The sequence below is a fragment of the Magnolia sinica genome, chromosome 13 (genome assembly GCF_029962835.1).
Source record: "Magnolia sinica isolate HGM2019 chromosome 13, MsV1, whole genome shotgun sequence".
NCBI classification, from domain to species: domain Eukaryota; kingdom Viridiplantae; phylum Streptophyta; class Magnoliopsida; order Magnoliales; family Magnoliaceae; genus Magnolia; species Magnolia sinica.
The window spans coordinates 18,501,703-18,524,001 of record NC_080585.1 but is presented as its reverse complement, the minus strand read 5'-3'; the positions used below and the strand labels follow the sequence as shown (position 1 = coordinate 18,524,001).

The following is a 22,299-nucleotide window of genomic DNA, read 5'->3' as shown; positions in this document are numbered from 1 at the left end:
GCCCAAGTTGAATGGCTTCTGATGGTCAAGCTCTATGGGCCCACCATGATATGTGTTAGACATTCATGATCTGCATTTGGTGGGTGTTTTGTTGGATATCCTAAAAATCAGCTGTATTCGGAATTCAAGAGGGCCATTCCTTCTGAAACAGTGTGAAATCATGCATAAAACATTTAAAATCACTTTGTAGAGCCCACCTGTGTTTTTTGGACATGGCTAAAATTTGGTCTGACCCTTCATCCAAGTCAATACACAATTTGAATGGGCTGGATATTTGAACCACTTCTCTGATTTATGGTGGGGCCCACAGAGCCTGATGTCATGGGAAGCTTCCCATAAGGTCGAGCTCTGTGGACCCCAACGTCATGCATGACGGATATCCACCCCATCAATCAAATGCATCCGTCCATGATAGGCAACAGGCTTAAAAATCAGGCAAATACATGGCTAATGTGGGCCACACCATAAACAACAGCTGAGAGTGAATATCCACCCCATTGAAATCCTCATGACCATTTACAGGGCCATTGAGATGTAGTTTAGAAATCCAGCCCATCCATTGTGTGTGTCCCACTTGGATGGATGAAGACTCAAATCCAAAACTCGGGTAGACTCTAACAAGTGCTTTTAGATGTTTTCAGCACGATTTCACGCTATTTCAGATGGTGTGACCTGCGTGAGTTCTGAAAATGACTGATTTTTGAAATATCACACTACTAAGAAGGAACCCACCAAATGCACAATATGGAAGTCCAATACATATTACGGTGTAGTCCACGGAGCTTAACATCATGGTAAAACTCCCCTGAAGTCCACCTCACAGTACCATCTTCCAAGCAAATTTATAGAGAGAGGAATGATAATTAAAAAATAAATAAATACTTTGGTCAGTTTAATTTGAATGACGCGGATTTATTAATTTTAAACATGGCACGTGGGACCCAGGGCATGGCCCCGCTCGTGCAACTGAAATCATCCTAACCATGTAAAAAGTGGAAAACATCATGAAAATCATCTGGCCCTGAAATCATTCCTAGCCTATTATAGGGAGGCTGAAGGCCACGCCGTAAAAGACAATGGATGGCCGGTGATGGGACTGATTTTCGTTCTGGATGAAATAGGATTGCGTACTGAGTTACTCAGTACGCTTTTATCGTACTGAGTAAACTCAGCTGGGCCTACTATGAATGTATGTGGGTTATCCAGGCCGTCCATCTGTTTTTGGAGATAATTTTAGTGATTGAGCTTAAAATAAAAGTATTCCCAAAGCTCAAATGGACCACACTATAAGACACAATGAGAATAATGACTTCCACCGTTGAAACCTTGCTAGGGCCCACAGTGATTTTTATTTGTCATCCAACCTGTTCATAAGATTACACAGAGATAGATGAAGGTAAAAAAAACAAATATCAGCTTGATCCAAATCTTCTCTGGGCCCAAGAAATTTTCAACGGTAGAATTTCAATTCACACTATTTCCGGTGGTGAGGTCCACTTGAGATTTGGATATATCTCATTTTTGGGATCAAGCTATAGAATTATCTGTTAAAGTGGATGGACGGAGTAGATAAAATATGCAAATCAAGGTGGACCCCACAGAGTTTACTTAGTACGCTAAGCGTACTGAGTACGCAATCCGCTTCCGTTCTGGATGAGGTTATCTTTTTCGACAGTCGGATTTCCTGCACATGTGACAGTCTATACGGTTGGCAACAGTTGGACTATAAAATTAACATACAGATAGGATGTAAATAGCAAGGTGTTGTAGGTGCACAACATCCAAGCCGTCCAAAAGACCGGTCCCACCATGAAGAATAACTGGTGTAAAAATTAGGCTGGTCCATTCAATACATGGGCTACACCATGGAGAACAATAAACAACCATAGATCTTATCTAAAGAACATGTATAGCCCACCTGATGAGTGGATTGGCTTGATTATCAAGCTAAGTGATCTTTAATGTGGCACAAATCTTTTGATGGATAGGATGTCATGCACATATAACACATTACTAGCTACACCCTAGCTAATTCTAACGGGATGTGGATTTTGAGGTGCGCCCTCACAACTCTCCACCATAGTAGGAAGACTTTTTCGACCCCACCTCAATATACATGTAGTATGCATATTTTTCTAATTTTTTTCATTTCATTAAAAATTAGGAGATAAAAATTAAAATATATCTAAAACTTGAGTAGATCACGCTAAAAATAAGTAAGAATTAGGCGCCTACTTAGAGTTAAGAAAGCCTTAGATCAAGTTGATATTTGCATCTTTGGTTCATTCAAGTCTCTGTAACCTTATGGTCCTTACTCTTACTAGGGTAGTAGACTTTTAGAAGTTTTAACACCGTCAAGGGTTCGAATACCCATAGGTGGTGAAATTCCACTAAGGTGTGAGTGTGTAGGGTAAGTGTGCGTGTGTTAAAAACAATATAAAAAAAAAAAGTCTCTTTGACCTTTATGAAAATGTTAGATAGTAAATAAAGGTCATTGCATGGCTTGAGAAGATTATAATAATAGAGGTAATTTTTTTTTTTATAATTTCTTTTAATATAATATACTCGAAAGCTTTAGATCTATCTCATTTTCTGGCTCATGCAATAAAATTACGGGTCAACATGAACAAAACACATACATGTGGCATGGAGTCTTCACACCACCGTAAAAGGATTGGAATCCGCTGATATCCTACTCCCTTTTCTTTTGTGTCCGCATGAGTCAAAGTCAAGATCAACGACCTTATCATGTGCCATGTCACTGTTGTCTCTTTCCACATCACCATAAGGGTTCCCTGTTTCACATCGTTCTTTCAATTTTCAAACTATAACCTAGTCTTTCCTTTGAATCTTCTACAGCTGATCACCTACAGCTGCTTGCATGCTAACTTAGGATACAGCCCCATCTTTGCAACCAACGTGTCTCTTGATTACAACATCTGAGCCATATAAAATGTGGGTCCCATCACCAAGATCAGCTGGCACAAAGATCAGAACAGTTAGAACAACAGGCGGGCAGGCAGGCCGTGAGGTATGAATCAACCAACAGCAACGGTCTGACTCAGTGTACGGATGCAGCCCACCAGATGTGTACATTGGCCTTCTGATCCTCTTGGTGGGGCCACCCTTTTCAACGGTGGGATGTCGTCAGGATGTAACGACCGTTTACGTCCATCTCAATGGACCACACATCTGTCACCCATCGAGCGAATACACCCAAATATGATATCCGAGCCGTTGAAGACGTACGACCAAACTTGAAGAACGCTGTTTTAAAAAAATCAGGCGAATCCATTCATCAGATGGACCCCATCGTAGAAAAGAACGGATACAAACATTCCGGGCAATCAATCTCAATGTTACACGTGTCCTACTTGATGAATGGATTCACCTGACTATATGGTCCAGTGAGATGGATGTGAAACATTTACCGTGATTCAAATGTAACAACTATATATGTGGATATTGGGCTGATTTGGGCCCACAATTTTTAACCGTTGGGCCCTGATGATTCAGATAGGAGTGGGCCTGGGCTAAGGCGCAGTTCCATTCATATGCATTCAGCTGTTTAGTCATACGTAAGTAATGTGTGTTATGAGTTAATATATGCCACATGTATAATTTCTGAACGCCTGTGTATCAAGCGCAGACTGACAGAGTATATAGTAATGTTTGACTGAAAAATGAAAATACAGATTTTAATTTGCGCACACCTTCAATGCGCCCAAAGAGCATAGAGATTTTACTATTGTAAATCAAAGGTTGGGAGATATGTACGAGCCGAATCCTTTTGCATGCTTTGGGCCATGAGAGTGGGATGCCCCAGAAAGCAGGCCGATCCAACCATGTGGGCCACCATTTGAATCTGGAGGTTTTTGGGTGGTCGTCCATTGCTTTCCTATGATGTGGCCCACCTGATGATTTAAAAGGCCTGACTTTTGGGGCATCCGATCATCATGGTGAGCCACTTGATGCATGGGTTGGATGGTCTACACATAACATAGTGAACCCCACACAGGAAAACACTTGTAGAGTAAGCTTCCACCTCATTCCACAAACGTTTGCCGAGGATGTGTCCTCTCCTATCTTCTTGAAGAGCTATTTGATAAGCTGGCAGTGTGGGATGGTTCTAGAACACACCATTAGAATTGAACGTGTGGCACACGTATGATTCAAATTAAACCGTTCAAATTGTAGGGCCCACAATTTCACAATCCACTTGTTAGGACAGTCCTCACCTGATTAATCAAAGATGGATAGATGAATATTGAACGTTAACTGCTTTCAATTTGTCCACCCATCGTCCTGTTATGACATACAAGGTCGATGTGAAACATTGATTTTGAGGCATCTAAAGTGGGGTCCACTATTCAGACGGCTTACTCATCTCCGAATGAATCAAAATAAAACTAACCACTTACAGGCACGACTTCAATGCACAGTCGGCTCACCGAGAGTCAGTGCGCCCAATATCTCCCATCATTTGAGAATGGTTGGTGGGAATGTAGGCTCATTTCAAATTTTGAATTTTCACGTCCATTTTCAAAATGCAGACGATAATCCAGTCAAGGCCATTGTGCACTCAATACCTCACATGGCCACGAGTGGTCTGGATATAATCCAATGCTCTGGGTAAAAAGAAGGTTGGCCCACCTTGAAGATCGTTAACCGCTACAAAAATCAGGACAATCCATTCATACATCATGTGGGTCACACCGTCCACCATAGAAAACAATGGATGGCTCATGGATTTACTCAAACATACCACATGTTGAACGCCTGGTGAATTGGATCAGCCTGATTTTTGGACCTGCTGATCTTGGACGTAGAGCTAAACCTTCTGGCAATTTTTGCACACATGACCCATTAACAGCATGCAACTTGATGGTGGAGATAGATGTGAGAATACCCACCTTAAAAAAACCAAAATCATCAATGGAGGCTGGGCAGCTTCTGTTTACTCCGGATAGAGATCTGATATCGATGTGAAATCCAGTTTTCTCAACCCAATAACCAGCTGACCTAACCATCCAAAAAAGCCCGCTCCACTAGATGCGAGCCGTCAGCTATAAGTGTCCACTTTCATCAGACAGCTAAAATCATTCATAAGCTGCCGAAAGGTGGAAACCTGGGAGAATAAGAAGAAACTACCCCTTGCATCAATTAAGCATAGTGTTTGTTTAATCTCATCATCCACATTAACAACAAGGCAGCCTTGAATCAATGCTCTTAAACAACACCCAGAATTCCAGTGGAAGATGATTCATTTCCGTGCAGCCTGTCAGCATTTAATAATTAAAAATAATTAAATTAAAAGCTCAACAACAACATCAATCAACCCTGTTTCCAAATCGGTGCAAGAATGGCACAATCTGGCATCATCATCATCATCAAGCATTTACAAGCTCAAAAAACATTCCAACCTAGAGAACAGATGCAAAGAATTCCTAAGCTGTCAACCTAAAGAAAGTGTGACACTCCACAAACATGACTAAAATGTTAAAAATAAAAAATTAAAATTTAAAAAAAAGGGCAAAAAAAGAAAAATAAACATTCAAAAAGAAAAAATGCTTACCGATTATACAACGATCTGTGTGGTGCAACCGCTCGCAACCGCCAACAGGAGTAGACATTTTATGAGAGATGCGTTTCGACCTCCAATCTAATCAAAATAAAAATAGAACGGCCTGATGGATTATTGAAGAGCTCCACAGGCATGGTCCTCGTCTCTCGAATTTACATGGGTGGGAAGAAGCTTTAGCAGATCAGGAACTCCCATGAGATCTGGCTGATGAAATGGATAGCGCAGACACAGAAGCAGTCGGGCTGTTAAGATCCCGATCTCCGTTGATGGATCTGCCTTTTCCACTTAGCTTGTTTATGGCTTCTTGAGAAATCTCGACGAACCAGTCATCTTCCGGCAATACGCTGTCAACAAAAGTTAGATTTTCAGCAAGCATGTACACAACGGGTGAGATTGCAAGGGCCCTTTTTCTCAATTCATTATAAAAATTAAAAAGTGGACACGAACACATGAAAATGGATGGGAAAGAAAACTTCAGTAAAAATAAAAAGTGCAAAGGTTCAATGAAGAACATAAGGGACGGTTTGTATGTGACTCCGGCAAAAGAGGTTTCCCGCAATTTGTTGAGCCGGGATCAGACAATTGGTTTGCAAAAGTGCATTCAAACGCAAACAAACTGGGGTTGGCTTGGGTCTGGCTCCATGGCTCAGTGGTAGACATACTCTGTTTCAACACTAAGATCATGGGATCAAGTGCCCATGTGGTGTGGGTGTGGGTGTGTGTAAAAATTTAAAATAAAAAACTGGGGTTTTGGCTTAAAATGTTGTTTTGGTGTCAATGCCACCCTTTGATGATGCATCTAAACAGGCCCCAAGGTCCTTCTGAGATCTATTCTTGCTTGGACGCCATTTTTGTGTGTGCGTCTTAAACATCATATGATATAAACGGCATCCTGAATTGAATTCAAATTTTAAATATACTCAATCAATTGGAACATCATCAAAATCCAAATTTATTCACAATACAGGCACTAAACATGAAAAGAACAATCACATAAGATTCCTTAAGCACATTGGATCATTAGCCAGTCCCAGGAACCTACAGATACTTCTGAAACAAGCTCAGCATGACGACAGCCAAAATGAAGAGCAAAGTATCAGCATGGTAAGAATGTGATGATGAGAAAAATGATAATAACAGCAAATAGGATGACAGTGGCATCAATAGGATGACAGTGGCATCACAGGAATCTTGATAAATCTGAGTCTGGTTACTAGATCCTGAAACACCATTATTGGGTTGCTTGCTTCCTGAATTGGAGGAAAGAGTTAACTGGTTTCTTCATCATCATCATCATCATCATCATCTAAGCCTTACCACAATTAGCTAGGGTTAGCAACACAAATCATGTTCAACCATTCGATTCTAGGGTAAAGGTGCCTGGTTACCCTATGAGCTCTGACGCAGGGATGAACGTGATGAGGATAACTACTCCGAATCCACGGAGCTTCTTTGGACTCCTCACAGAGACTACTCGAATCCACGAGGAAAGAAAGTAGAAAATAGAAATAAATTCTAATAAATTCGAAATTGATTAATTGATTAATAAAAACGAGTTCACAACCCTTTAAATAGGGGTACCAAGCAATGGGAAAGAAATCATAATCAAACTACAACTCAAACTCCTAGAATCCGCGACTTATTATAAATAGTAAACTTACTATTTATAGACGGTCGTGATGTCTACTAGTGTGCAAGGTTTTCGGCCAAAAATAGTAAGTGTCCTATTTGGCTTCACCAAACCGTTCTCCTAATTATTCTAAGCTCTTTTCACGTTGGGCGCAACTCCTAAAGCCCGACGGATGAAGAGTTATAATCAAACTAAAACTTACTATTTATAGTAAAAACGAAATTAAAACAGGGAAACGACCGTCGATCTAGGGGTTTTTCGCAATTCCGGGCTGCGCAACCCGGCGTAACGGGGTTGGTTGGCTAAAGTAGCTCGTTCTACCCCAAAATCATATATTTTACGTCAGGTAACTCATTCCGAATTGCGAGATACGCCCGATCTAAGGTCCGACGGTCCGGATCACTTCTATTGTCTACCGGGCCTTTTCTGATCCATCTTGGTCATAAAACTGTCCACGACCCGCTTTACATCAGTCCCCTCCACTTCAAAAGAACTCGTCCTTGAGTTCTCATCCTACCCTGGTTCATAATACTTGGTCAGGTCCGCGACGTTGAAAGTCCGTGCGATCGCCATGTCATCTGGAAGATCAACAACATAAGCGTTGTCATTGATCTTTCGAATGATTGGGACGGGTCCAATCTTCTTATTTTTCAACTTGTTGTACGTCCCGGTCGGAAATCTCTCTTTGCGCAGATGGACCATAACGCGGTCGCTCACCTCGAACACTTTTTGTCGTCGATGCTTGTCCGCTTGTTCCTTATACTTCTCGTTTGAGGCATGTAACTTGGTCTGCACTTCTGCATGGATGCCCATGATCTTGTCTGTCATATGTTCTACTGCAATGCTCGTGCCTAGGTGCTTGGGCAAAGGGACCAAGTCAAGTGTGTGGCGAGACACTCGTCCGTAAATAATCTGGAACGGTGATCTGCCTGTCAAGTGGTTTACCATATTGTTGAATGCAAACTCTGCTTGAGACAAAGCCAAATCCCACTGCTTCGGTTTTTCTCTTGAAATACATTGAAGGAGGTTTCCCAACGTGCGATTCACAACTTCGGTCTGCCCATCAGTCTGTGGGTGGTAAGCACTGCTGAATTGAAGTCCTGTATCGAATCGATTCCATAAAATCCGCCAAAAGTGGCTAATGAACTTTGTGCCACGATCGGAAGTAATGGTCTTGGGGACCCCGTGTAGCCGTACGACCTCCCTGAAAAATAGATTCAACACGTGTGTTGCATCGAGGGTCTTCTTGCATGGGACGCCATCTTGGAGAAACGATCTACCACCACGAACACCAAATCCATGCCGTGTTGTGTTCGTGGGAGACCAAACACGAAGTCCATTGATAAATCCTCCTAAGGACCGTCAGGCACAGGTAACGGGGTGTAAAGGCTCGTATTCTGAGATTTTTCCTTGGAGGTCTGACAAACATGGCAACGTTGTACGGCTTTTCCCACATCGCGTACTAATTGCGGCCAGTAATACCGCTCTTCCACAAGAGCTCGCATCTTGTCTCGCCCCAGGTGTCCACCGAGGCCACCTCCATGTAGCTCCTGAATAATCTGCTCCCTCAGAGAACTTTGGGGGATGTACAATCGATTCCCTTTGAAGAGAAAATCGTCCTATAAAGGTCACTGGGGTGACCTTCTTGGCACTTCATCCAAGAATTTTTTAAGTCCTCATCCTCGGCATATAGCTCCTTGAGACAGTCGAAGCCGACCACCTCGTTGCTCATCGTAACAAGTAGTGATGCACGACGGCTAAGTGCATCAGCCACCTTGTTCTGCTGCCCTGACTTGTGCTTCAGAACGAACGTGAATTCCTATAAAAATGCAACTCATCTAGCATGCACACGATTCACGTTAGTCTGACTATTAATAAACTTTAATGCTTGATGGTCAGTGTACAAAACAAACTCTCTTTGAATCAGATAATGCCGCCAATGTCGCAGCGCCTGAACAACTGCGTACAACTCAAACTCATAAGTCGACTACTTCTTTCGAGCTTCGCTGAGCTTCTCACTGTAGAAAGCTACCGGCCTGCCTTCCTGTGATAATACTCCTCCAATTCCGACGTATGAAGCGTCACACTCAACCTCAAACAATTTGTCGAAATTAAGAAGCACCAAGATCGGTGTTGTAGACAAACGATGCTTGATCTCATGAAAGCTCTTGTCAGCTTTATCGGTCTATTAGAACGGTCTTTTTTTCATACAATCTGTTATAAGCGCGACTATAGTGCTAAAATCTCGCACAAATCGACGATAGCAAGTCGCCAACCCATGAAAACTCCTCACCTCATGAATGTTTGTCGGGATCGGTCATTCCGTAATAGCTCGCACATTTTCATCGTCCACATGAATGCCTGTGAACGTTACAAAAAATCCTAGAAACAACAGATTGTCAGTTAAAAAACTACACTTCTTCAAGTTGAGATACAACTTGTTAATTTGTAGGACCTGCAGCACCTGTCTGAGATGTTTCCTGTGCTCCGCCTCATCCTGGCTATATATCAATATGTCATCAAAATATACTACCACAAATCAGCCAGTGAACGGTTTTAGAACTTGATTCATCAAACGCATAAAAGTACTTGGTACGTTCGATAGGCCGAAGGGCATGACCAGCCACTCATACAACCCTTCCTTGATCTTGAATGCCGTTTTCCAGTCATCACCGGGTCGAATACGAATCTGATGGTACCCGCTCCTTAGATCTAGTTTAGAAAACACCTTGGCCCCTTCTAACATATCGAGCATGTTGTCCAACCGTGGTATTGGGAACCGATATTTGATGGTAATTTTGTTGATTGCCCGGCTGTCGACACACATGCGCCAGCTTCCATATTTTTTTGGCGTTAATAATACTGGTACGGCACATGGGCTCATGCTCACTCTCAAGAGACCCTTACGGATCAATTCCTCCACTTGCCCCTGAAGTATCTCACACTCCTTCGGACTCATCCGATAATGAGGGCGGTTGGGCAGGCTAGACCCAGGGACGAGGTCTATATGATGTTAGATATCCCTCATGGGGGGTAATCCATCAGGTAAATCCTCAGGCCAGACTTCTTTGAATTCTTTTAACAACAGTCTTAAACTTGGAGGGATGTTTGAGGGTTCCTCTTCCTCGCCATTCCCCACTACAGCGTATACCTCGCCGGTTTCCTTGGATTCCTCCATAAAATTTCGAATGGTCAAGAGGGAACTCCCCTCTACTTTAGAGGCTTCAGGGTGGTTCTCTGGTGCAATGGGGGCAAGGATTATTTTTCGACTATCCTTGACGAATATGTAAACATTATCTCATCCCCGATGGGTCGCATCGCGGTCCGACTGCCAGGGTCAACCGAGTAACATATGACAAGCTTCCATATCGACCACGTCACAAAGTATTTGATCCTTATAATTTTTGCCAATTGAAAACGAGATAGTGCATTGTTCAGTTACCTTGGTCTCATTCACCTTTTTTATCCAGCCAATTGAGTACGGAGAAGGATGTTTCATCGTTGGTAGTCGCAACTTGTCCACCATCACTCTCGAGACGATGTTCTCGCTACTACCACTGTCTATGATCACATCACAGACCTTTCCATTGACGGTGCACCGAGTACGAAATATATTGTGTCGTTGTGGATGTAATTCCTTTCGTGGGGCATACAGCAATCGCCTCACAACTAGAAATTCGCCACGATCCTCGCCCGTCATTTCATCGCCACCTGCTATTTCTTCAGTGGTTTGTTCATGTTCATCAAAGCGATGGTCTTCTTCTGCGGCCTCATCTTCAGTGCCCCCTTCGTTTATAGTCAAGTGTGCTGCGGGACGTTGAGGACAAGTGTTTGATAAGTGGCCTGGTTGGTCACAGCTGTAACAATTGTTCGACCTTGGCCGACCATAAGGATTTGGAATCCTAATCGGACCCGCTGTTGTGGGTGTTGCACGTTGAGGTCTGGATAAGCCGCTCTCCGTATCATGCTTTGCGGTTGTAGGAAGTTGAGGTACTAGGTCTTTTCCTCGTGGCAGCACTGGATCCTGCGTGGGACCCATCATGGAGGGTCGAGTTGAAGTATATGGACGAGCAGGAGCTCTTGCAAGTTGTGTTTCTGCCCTACCCGTCAATTGAACTGTTTCATCCACAGTCCCGACTAGGTACATCTGAACTCGGTCCTGAATTATTGGTCACAACCCACCTATAAATCATGCTACCTTCTGTGACTCAGATTCTGACAGATCGTTTCGTGTAGCCAGCCGTTGGAATTCTTCAGTGTAATCTGTGACTGTTCAATTTTCTTGTCTGTAATTTTGATATTCCTGGAATAATATCTGCTCATAATCACTGGGGAGAAATCGTGATCGAAGAAGACGTCTCATCCGTGGCCATGATGAGATGGGCGCCTTGTTCTGGCAGGTTCGTGAGAGTTGTAATTGTTCCCACCATGCAGAAGCACCAGATTTTAATTTAAATACTACCAATTTTACCCTTTTATGATCTGGCACGTCCATGTAATCAAAATCTCTCTACTTCGGCTAGCCAATCGAGAAAATCTTATATACGTAATAAACCGTTAAAACTAGGAAGTTCAGCCTTACCTCGATAATCTCTTTTAACACGATCTAGATGATCACCTCCATGGATTGGTTGTCGGGCAAAACCTTACGGTCCTCGTCGCTAGAACTTAAATCATCTGGTGTAGCCCTACGGTTTGCCACTGATAGTGCTCTACGAAAATCGGGGTTGCGTCATACAGTAACCATGGGTGGTGGAGCCACCATGGGTAGGGGAGCAACCAAAGGTGGTGGAGCACCGCCTAGGGCTCGGGGAGGAAGTAGCGCATCCGCAAGACGGTCGAGAGTTACCTGCAGCCCTTGCATGGTCAACTGACTCTCCCGGTGGAAAGCTTCCATTCTTTCCGAAAGATAAAGAATCCCTGGATCACCGTCCACAGGATTTTGATTCATAACTTCATTGTTTGCCATCGGCTCGAGGGGAATCCTCGCTCTGATACCAATTGACGCAGGGATGAACGTGATGGGGATAACTACTCTGAATCCACGGAGCTTCTCTAGACTCCTCACAGAGACTTCTCGAATCCACGAGGAAAGAAAGTAGAAAATAGGAATAAATTCTAATAAATTCGAAATTGATTAATTGATTAATAAAAACGAGTTCACAACCCTTTAAATAGGGGTACCAAGCAATGGGAAAGAAATCATAATCAAACTACAACTCAAACTCCTAGAATCCGCGACTTACTATAAATAGTAAACTTACTATTTATAGACGGTCGTGATGTCTACTAGTGCGCAAGGTTTTTGGCCAAAAATAGTAAGTGTCCTATTTGGCTTCACTAAACCGTTCTCCTAATTATTCTAAGCTCTTTTCACTTTGGGCGCAACTCCTAAAGCCCGACGGATGAAGAGTTATAATCAAACTAAAACTTACTATTTATAGTAAAAACAAAATTAAAACAGGGAAACGACCGTCGATCCAGGGGTTTTTCACAATTCCGGGCTGCGCAACCCGGCGTAGCGGGGTTGGTTGGCTAAAGTAGCTCGTTCTACCCCAAAATCATATTCTTTACGTCAGGTAACTCATTCTGGATTGCGAGATACGCCCAATCTAAGGTCCGATGGTCCGGATCACTTCTGTCGTCGTCCGGGCCTTTTCTGATCCATCTTGGCCATAAAACTGTCTGCGACCCGCTCTACATCAAGCTCCAAACTGGCCGAGTCGATTTGGTGCACAGTCTAACATTGATTAGATAGATATTTGCTCCAAATTATGTGAACTGAATATGAGTTCCATGCACTGTTTTTACCAAGTGACCAAGTTTAAAGCACAAATCCTTGAACTTGCCAAAATTTGCTTGTTGATTTGGAGCTTGGTGTCACGGACTGTTCATTCTCATGGGCTTATGCCGTGGACTTAGCCAAAGTTATGCTCACCTTATATACTAGGGAAGTTTTGTACACAAGTGTAGAGAAATCTAGAATTGAATATAAGTATGGAGAATTGTAAAGAAATCTACGGTGGTGTAGAGATTTCTAAAAGTTTACGGAGTTTTATGGTAAAGTCTTATGTGGAGAAGTGTGAAATGTTCTAGTAGGCTTCCAGAGAATTCTTGGCCATTGGATAAGTGCCATGTGACACAACCATAGCCATACATGAGCCTATATGCAAGGGGAGGCCCAAATTTATAACCAAGCCAAGAAAACTCACAGTTTGAGAGCTCTATCAAAATAAAAGGCATAAAAGGCATTCTTCCATACATTTGTCTCTCATCTTCTTAGTGAGTTGTGGTATTTAGCTCGTGGCGTGTGCACTTGGGGGCTGACTCGTTCACAATGGATCTATGAGATGAGTGTGCCGCACAGTCTACGCTTGGGGAAGCACAGGGACAATGACATTGAGCTAGAAACGGTTCAGTTTTATAAATTGAATGAATGCAGTATTTGAAGTTTGCATATATCATCATCATCATCATCTACGCTTTATCATCCCTGGTACTGTTACCTTTCAAAAAAAAAAAAAAAAACCTACGCCTAATCCCAATTAATTGGGATCGGGTACATGAATCCTATAATGCAATTCCACTCAATCAGAGGCCATAACTTCAATTAGATTGATTTTGCCTATCTATGCTGCCAATAGAATGAACTGATGATGAACCAAACCAGGCGAGAATCGCGAACTAGGAACTGATCCAAACCCGCCAAAACACAAAACTAGCAACTAGTCTTGTCACTGTAAATTGTCATCTAAGAAGCTGAATGCCAGTACAAGACATGCACTGCTGAAAAAAGAATGACTTAATTATCCTCTTTCTAAACCCTTCTAGTTACCTTGGCAGAAACTTGGCATCAAGAAAATTTTGTAGTATCCCTTCTTATTTTCTTAAATCATACAAGATATAGCATATCTACGTTTATGGAGAACATAACAGATGGAGTTTTCTGATAAGCGAAATTGGTCATTTCTAACAAAAGGAGAACCGAGCTTTGTCCTGGAGCATAAAAATGGTAATGCATGCCAAACAAGTGATTCATGCCATGCTAGGTTTTCTAGGGGCATGTCCTATAATGCAAGGGCATTTTCACACCGGGCTTGAGTGGGATGGCCTGTGTGAAGCGGGGGCACACTCGGGGTGGGCGGCCCATGTGAGGTGGATGGCTCGTGTGAAATGAGACCCATGTGAAGTGGGGCCCACGAGGAGGGTTCGGCCAAGGGCCTAACTCATGTGAAGTGAGGCCTGGGCTATGAGATAATGGGATTGATTTGCCACACTCTATCAGTTTGAGCTTGTAGAGCAAGTGATTAGTTGTCCTGCATCAAAATGGTATTAGAGTGGGAGGTCTTGTGTTCGAGACTCCTTACCAGGGGTGATTAATGCATGGTACTTGGACTTGCAGGTCCCTGATGGACCTAACCTGATTTCAATGGGTTTGGGTCCCATCTTTTGGACCCGTTAAGAATTCAGGTCAGGTTTGGGTCTCACCTTTTTGGACTTGGTTAAAATTGGGTCTAAATAGGTTCAAGTTAGGACCATCTCATGAACCCAATAAAAGTCGGGTCAAGTACGGGTGGTCTCTTATTCTGTGTGTGTAGATGATTTTGGCAACAAAATGAGGTTTCTTAAGAGCCCATTTACACACCATACATGTGTCAAAGTGGCACATGCGCAATCTAATCCATCCATTGGGTGGGCCAACCATATAAGTGCTTTTAAACTTCCCACCCAGCTTGAAACCTAGATTAAGAGACCCGATGTGTACCTGATCCGAACAAGACCTGGACCCAGCAAGACCAAAACCTGGTTAGCCCAGGTATGGGTAATATAGGACCCGACCTGAACCTGACCCATTGACAGCCCTAAAAGTGATAGGCTCCAAGCATTTTAGGTGAACGATATATTAAATGACCGTGAACAAATAATGAAAGATGGAAAGTGATCCCCTCCAGGTTAGAGTAAACACTCGTATACTTCGCCAATCTTCCAAGACATCCACATCCACCAATGTCACAATGACCCCCTTTTCCCCTTTGCTCAGATCTTTATGAGAGTGTCACGATGGAATTAAGGTGAAAGTGAAAGGAACCATGGGTAGATGACCCCTGCTGCTGAATGTTATGCAAGGACTGCATGCCACGTCTTTGCAGTTCATTCCTTGTTCCATTTCAGCCTATGCTTTGATTCCTCCAATGCAATTAGCACCAGGCACCAGAACATACAACTAAATCAAACAGGAAAACAACAGAAAAAAAGGCACTGAATTTTGATATACTATCTATATGCTAACAGCAAGTAGTTTACCTGTATGGATCCATTCCAGTTGTAGCAAATGCAGCCAGAGCTCTAGATATGATGTCTTTGATAACTTGTTGCAAATTTCGAGATAAGTATCTTCCTTGGGCTGAAAAGAGCATTGTAAACTCCATATCCAGATAGAACTGCACAATAATCCATACGAACAAAAATGTCAGTCCATGGAACAAGCGCCAAGCAGGAAACTGGTTAGGCAAATCACCCCCATATACCTGCTGAAGACCAAGAGGACCCAAAGGCCTTGGCCCCTCCTCAATATCATCCCAAAAGCTTTGGTCGTCTGAAAGCCACAGGATGACAGTCTCTGTGAGTCTCATCAATAGCACAGTGGCAAACCTTTCCCTGCCTACAAACATGTCGGCAGCTATGCTTGCCATCCTGTTCAACTTCGTGAAAAGTTCCTGAAAACAAATAGCAATGGCACTGAGGCACAAGAGCTTGATAACAAAAATTACCAAAACAACGTGAATGTAGCCTATAAATGAAAGTACGCCTTCCATGCTGCAAAGTGGAGCACTTGAAAAGTTCGATATTTAGTGTAAAAATATAAGATATTTGAACAATTTATATTTACATCAATGCCTAGACTAAAATTATTTATGTCCATTCCCACACATTGTAAGTTCAATCTTTAGTGTATGAGTAGAAGATATTTGAACAATTTAGATTTCACATCAATTCCAAAACTAAAATTATTTGTCCAATTTACACCCATTGTTAGTTGAGAGGAGATTTGCGTATAGCACAGATGTGCGGTGTGCGTGTGAGGTATTCCAAGATTTTCTTGCAATAGCAGATGACATGGAGCCATCCAGAAACAGTCAGTAAGAAGCAATATTACCTTGGAATAAACCACAAGCTAGCATTTTTCAAAACAGAATGTTCTACAATTAAACAACAAAGGATAACATCATAATTCCAGTATTTCAAACTCAAAACCTATCAAATCCCAACATGTCAGCTTGTGCATGCATGTTTGTATATTTAATGATTACACATGTGAATGCATAAGAACTGTCTGCAACATGTCGTTTGTGCTGCACATCCAAGTTTTGCAAAAGGTGGATACAACCTTGAAGATCATTTGGGATGAAAACCAGGATGATCTACTTGGTAGGTGGACCACACCAGTGACTTAGGTCAAACTGCTGGCTGTCCATTCATTTGAATAGTGTGTCCTGCACCATTAGTGAACCGTCATGATATTTGAACAGGGGGACCTTCTTGGTGTGGCCTAACTTTTGCACAGCTCAGATGTTCAACACATGACACGTTGGCAGGAAAGATGGGGCCGCACCTGCATGTGAACTTTCACACACGTGATGTATGTGACCATTCCTCAATACTCATATATGCATGAGAACTTACATGTTTGTCATTTATATGTATGAATCAACAGCAGATGACATAATTTTGATTGAGGAGACAAGCAAAGCTAGAACTATGGAGGGACACTTTACAGTGTACATGTTCTAAAATCAGCCAGCCTAAAATAGCATATATGGAATTCAATTTTAGTAACAGGAGTGGAAACGAGGAATTAGTTGAGACTGCTAACCATGTTGTGGGAATCTGCTCGATGAGGAAATATAGGAATTTGTGAAGCTACAGGGGCTTCTCCGTAGTGTTTCCCGGTGGTTCATGGAAGAACGAGATAGAAGGGTGTGGAACATGGAAAAATCGGGTGCTTTTCAATTCATTCCTTCTACAACATGTTTAGACCTTCAGTAGAGAGAGAGAGAGAGAGAGAGAGAGAGAGAGAGAGAGAGAGAGAGATGTGCACGCTCTCTCTTTTTTTGTCCTTGCTCCCCACTCCCCACCCACCCACACACAAGCACACACACACCCCAAAATAGCGGCTTTCGATTGGGAAGTACAGGATTGCTGAAAACAGTTGGGATGTCAATGTGGACATTGTCAGACCTGGCTCGTCAGTCTGGAGAGCAATATCTAGGATACCACCCCTTTTCAGTTCTAACATTCTCCGTTTTACGGTCGGAATGGGTGATAGGAAAACATATGGTTTGCTGAAGCTCATTTGACATATCTTGTTGAAGATCTATTCACCATTTCTAGCTGTCAAGGAGTCTTGGTGTCCTCAATTTATCAGCATGTCAGAGGTTCAACAGTTTGGTGTCCTTCCTTTTGTTGAAATCTTAAATATAAGGAGATTGGAGGCCTTACTCGAGTGCTGTCCGTTTTAACTAGTGCATACATCCCCAGGTGGAGGTTGACCGAGTATTTTCAGTTAGGGGTGCAACTCGGGCAGGTTGGATCGGGTTGAGGGTCAACTCAAGCCCAACCCAACCTCAAGAATACCCATCTCACAACCCAACCCGACCAGAATTCCAACCCGAAGTCCTCCATACTTGTCCCAACCCGACCTGACCCAACCCAACACAACCTGACCCAAATACATGTGATTGTTCCCAACCCAACCTAACCAGAGCCAAATTTGCTCAACCCAAATGCAAATTCAAATCATGTTGGCGTATTTCAACCCAAACCCAACCCGAGGACCCTGACAACCTGAACCAAACACGGTGTTAGGTCAGTCAGCTTTGGGTTAACCCGAACCCAAGCTGCATCCCTATTTTCAGTTAGATAGCCATCTGTTGCATTGGGGGAGAACCACAGCAGGAAGAATCAGCTTAAAAGGAGAGGGAATTCTCACCGCTGATCAGCTTGAAAGGAGGGGGATGTATATAGTAAATTGCTGCTTTTCCTGCCTCCATCAGGAAGAATCAGCCAAACATTTACTCTGCTGCATTTGCGTGAGGGGAATATGGACTGCTGTTTCCGCTAAGTTTGGGATGACATGGATCATGCTGCATTCAATTTGGAAGGCACCAGTTGGACTGCTAATGCTTGGGTCCGAATAGGTCGTTGTTGTGGAAGATGTTAGATCTCTTTGGCTAGAGAGAAATAGAAGGATATTTTAAGAGAAGTCACAAACGGCCAGTTTCAAGGGTCTTTCTTCACCCTCAATGCAAGTCAGATGGGCGAGGTTCTTCATTGTGGCAGGCACTATTCGGACCCTCCTGTGACTAGGAAAGCTCCTCCAGTGGGTTACATCACTTCAATGGGTATTCGTAGGAAACCCATTGCCTTTGGGAATCGGGAGTATCCTTCGGAACTGTTGTGGTTGAACCACCTTCAAGTTTTCATGTCCAGTTGGTATTCAGGACTCCAGACATGCAGAAGTGGCTGCCTTCTTCAAGCATGCAGAATCCCCAATGATAATACATCTGGCCCGGTTTTATTTGAAGGGGGATTCAAGAAATGTCATCTCATGGATGGGAGGTGGAGCTTATTTGTGGAGAATTGCTGATTTTATAGAAGAAGCACGTGATCTGTGCAAACGTTGGGAATTCTCCATTAAGCACGTACAGAAAGAACTCAGAAGCTGATCTTTGGCAGAGGGAGTGAGCAGAGATGAGTTGTTTATCTTCCATTCAGTAGTTTTAGGTTTCTTTCAGATGTTAGCCTCTCACTGCAGTGCAGTCCTCTTATTGCTGTCAAGCTCTCTTTATGTCAAGAGCTAGTTTTGTCTTTGTTTCTTTCTTCTTCTTCTTCCTCTTTTTTTCTTTTTCTTTTTTTTTTTGGCTTTTCCTGTTTCTATTCTTGCTGATTTTAATAATATTTCCCACTATCCTTCAAAAGAAAAACAAATCAGGAGAGGAGAGATTGAGAAGAATGTTGCTCATAGAATTAGAGCTGGGTGGATGAAGAGGAGCCGTGCCTCTATAGTTTAATGTCATCACCACATATGAATGAAGCTAAAGACGAAATTTTATAGGATAGCCATAAGACCAGACAACTCGTTGATTGTAATCAACCTATATAATAGACTCTTAGATAGCACTTGATTGTAACAAACTATTAGATAGTCTATTACATTGCACCTACGGGAGTTTTGTGCTCTCATTGCCAGTACCAAGCCAAATAAAGGAGAGTTGCGTCGGGTTGGTAGCTGGCATCAAACCTATGCCATAACTTCCATGATGGATCTGAACAATATGACATTCCAAACTCATGCTAGAGTGTTCCTTAAGCAACACATTGGATCAGAAGTGAGTACAGTAAAAAATAGGCAAGTTTTTCTTTTTTTAACCAACCCCAATTAATTGGGATAAGGCTTAGACGATGGTGGTGGTGCTGAGCTATAAGACCAACCACGCTTTATGAGACAGAATGTTGATCAGTCAAGGAACAACATGTTTATAGGATGAGCACAGTTGAAATGAGGATGTTGAGATGTATGAGTGGCAAAATGAGGATGGATAGAATTAGAAATGCGTGCATGGAAACTTAGGAGTAGAACCAATAGGAAATAAAATAAGGAATAGTAGACTTAGATGGCCTGAACATGCATAACAAAGACCAAGAACTGCACCAGTTAGGCCGAGTGATTTGGTTCAGGTTGAAGGCTCTAAAAGGTAAAAGGGGAAGCCCAAAAGAACACAGGCGGAGGTAGTAAGAAAAGATTTGATGACCCATGGTTTACCTACGGATATGGTCCTCAGGACAAGGCTTAGATGATGATGATGACATTTATATGTATGCATGTATTATTCCTTCTTCTTTTTTGTTGGTATGTGTGTAATCTTTATATATCCACAAATAAAAAGGCACATGTGATGCACAAAACCATAGAATGCAACATGTAAAATCGCAAAAACATTAAACAAAACAAACAAAAAAAAAAGGAAGAAGAAAAAGTGGATGGTTAAAATGAATTTGACAACCGTCCACATCAACATAAACATGGGTCCATACAAACCCTGGACCAGTCCATTCTTTGAGCAATAATATGTACATGGTCAGACCTACCTAATGAACAATAGCTATGATCAAGCGCATGCATGTCACATATTTAGTAACCTTATTGGAGTGTTCTATCCATCCAAAATGTTTAGTACCCCCAAGAACAACTTTAACATGGATAAGAAAATAAGGTTCCAGCTTTTCCAGTCAAACAAGAAAGAATTTGATAACTTAGCCTCAAAGTGCTCGACTCCCACATTCCCGCTGACAGGCCTGCTCAGATTCAGTTTGGATAGCTAAGTAGCCAATTTCATAACTGAGAGATATTTCAGAAAAGAAAATGTCTTTGGAGTTTGGAAGCAAATTTAGTCCAGGATACTTCTGTGATTGTTGTTTTTTCTCTGTCATTTATAAAAAATTCCAAAAGCGTTCGTGGCATGCATCACGAGCATGCATATGGGCAAACAGTTACTCCTACATGAATTCAAATGTATGCAATATAACAGATTCGTTTTCCTTTTTTTTTCCTCTCTCCTAAGCATTGACATATTAAAGAAAAATTTGCACAAAATATGCAGTAAGCTTCTCAGTACATCTGTTGCATTTTTATGACGAATTTACCCTCTTCTAACCAATGTTGGGAAGACTAATTGCAAGGGCAAAATGAACAAAGCTATTGGCACTATATATAGTAGAGATATCACAGACTATTTTTAGGGGTAGACATTGCAGGGGAAAAAAAAGGAAGGAAAGAAAGGAAATGAAAGAAAAGAAAAAGTGAACTAAAAATACAGTAAGGTTACAAGAACTGAGAATGAAGCAGGTAGAAATCATTATGTCAATATTCTTTTCTTTTTGAAATCACGATAATTTTATTCAAAAAAAGAAAACAAAAGGAAGATGAGAAATTCTCACAGCAAACTACAAATAACTCCAAAAAGAACAAACAAAATGCTATACCTATACTACAACGCAGAAAGGGCTTTAAAATTGTTATGTCAATTATATCAATTTTCAGATTTTCAAACAATTTTGTTATGTGCATCATGAACATACATATGGACACAATGTACTCCTACATGAATTCAATCATACCACATATTACAGAATAATGTGTGCACAAAATATGAAGTTAACAAGAAAACTAAATATGCAGTACGCTAACAAGAACTCAGGATGCAGTGGGTAGAAATCATTATGTCAATCTATCGATTCTCAGATTTCCAAAAAGTGTCGGGGTGTGCATCTTGGACATACATGTAGATACAATGTGCCCCCACATGAATTCGATTACAGAATAATGTCTACACCCAATATGCAGTGAGCTTACAAGAAAACTGAGGATGTGGGTAGAAATGATTGTCAACGTATCCGTCTTTAGGTTGGCTTAAGAGATAAAAATCAGTTCCGGCAGTGAATGGGTTACAAAAACTAGAACTGCCACAGGACTTTACCAGTGTTTGAAATATCCGTATCGCGTTACATATCACATCTTTGGGATACAAATACATATCGGTTATCGCACGGGATATAATATCATTTGTATAGGATAATTTATCGCACTTTTTTTGGGAAACATGGGGAAACATTAGGAAAATGGTTGAATTTTTCAATAAAACTTCAGAGATTGTTAGCAAAGACCATAATATACACTTTTAAATCATAGCATCTCAAAAAAGAAGTGCACATAATAGGTTTCCTTTGTATAGGATCCCAAGTTGTGCGTTGTTTGACTGAACTAATGCAACTATATTCAAATTGAATGTATAACATTTAGAGTGCATGTGATGATCATTTCATCAACTACTCCTAAATACTTCGAAATTAGTCTCAATTGACAATTGCAAGTTGAAGAGAAATTTCGAAAAAAAAAAAAAAATTTAATAATTTTTAACTAAAAAAATATTTTTATTTTCCAAAAAATGACAAGGACTTAACAAATCAGTAGATCAACCCTCATACATGCTTGATTTCATGTTTGGAGTGCAACATTACAAGCAAT

General features: G+C 41.7%; 1 protein-coding gene across 1 annotated transcript in view; it reads right to left on the bottom strand.

Moving 5' to 3' along the window:
- Positions 1 to 5,287: 5,287 nt before the first annotated feature.
- Positions 5,288 to 22,299, bottom strand: part of LOC131223064 (exocyst complex component EXO84B-like) — a 32,167-nt gene continuing 15,155 nt past the window's right edge. The window contains exons 5-7 of the mRNA XM_058218351.1: positions 15,743 to 15,931; positions 15,519 to 15,655; positions 5,288 to 5,928 (exon numbers count right to left, since the gene is read on the bottom strand). Coding sequence (XP_058074334.1) covers positions 5,766 to 5,928; positions 15,519 to 15,655; positions 15,743 to 15,931 — 489 coding nt within the window. The 3' untranslated portion in view covers positions 5,288 to 5,765. The remainder of the gene's footprint in view (positions 5,929 to 15,518; positions 15,656 to 15,742; positions 15,932 to 22,299) is intronic.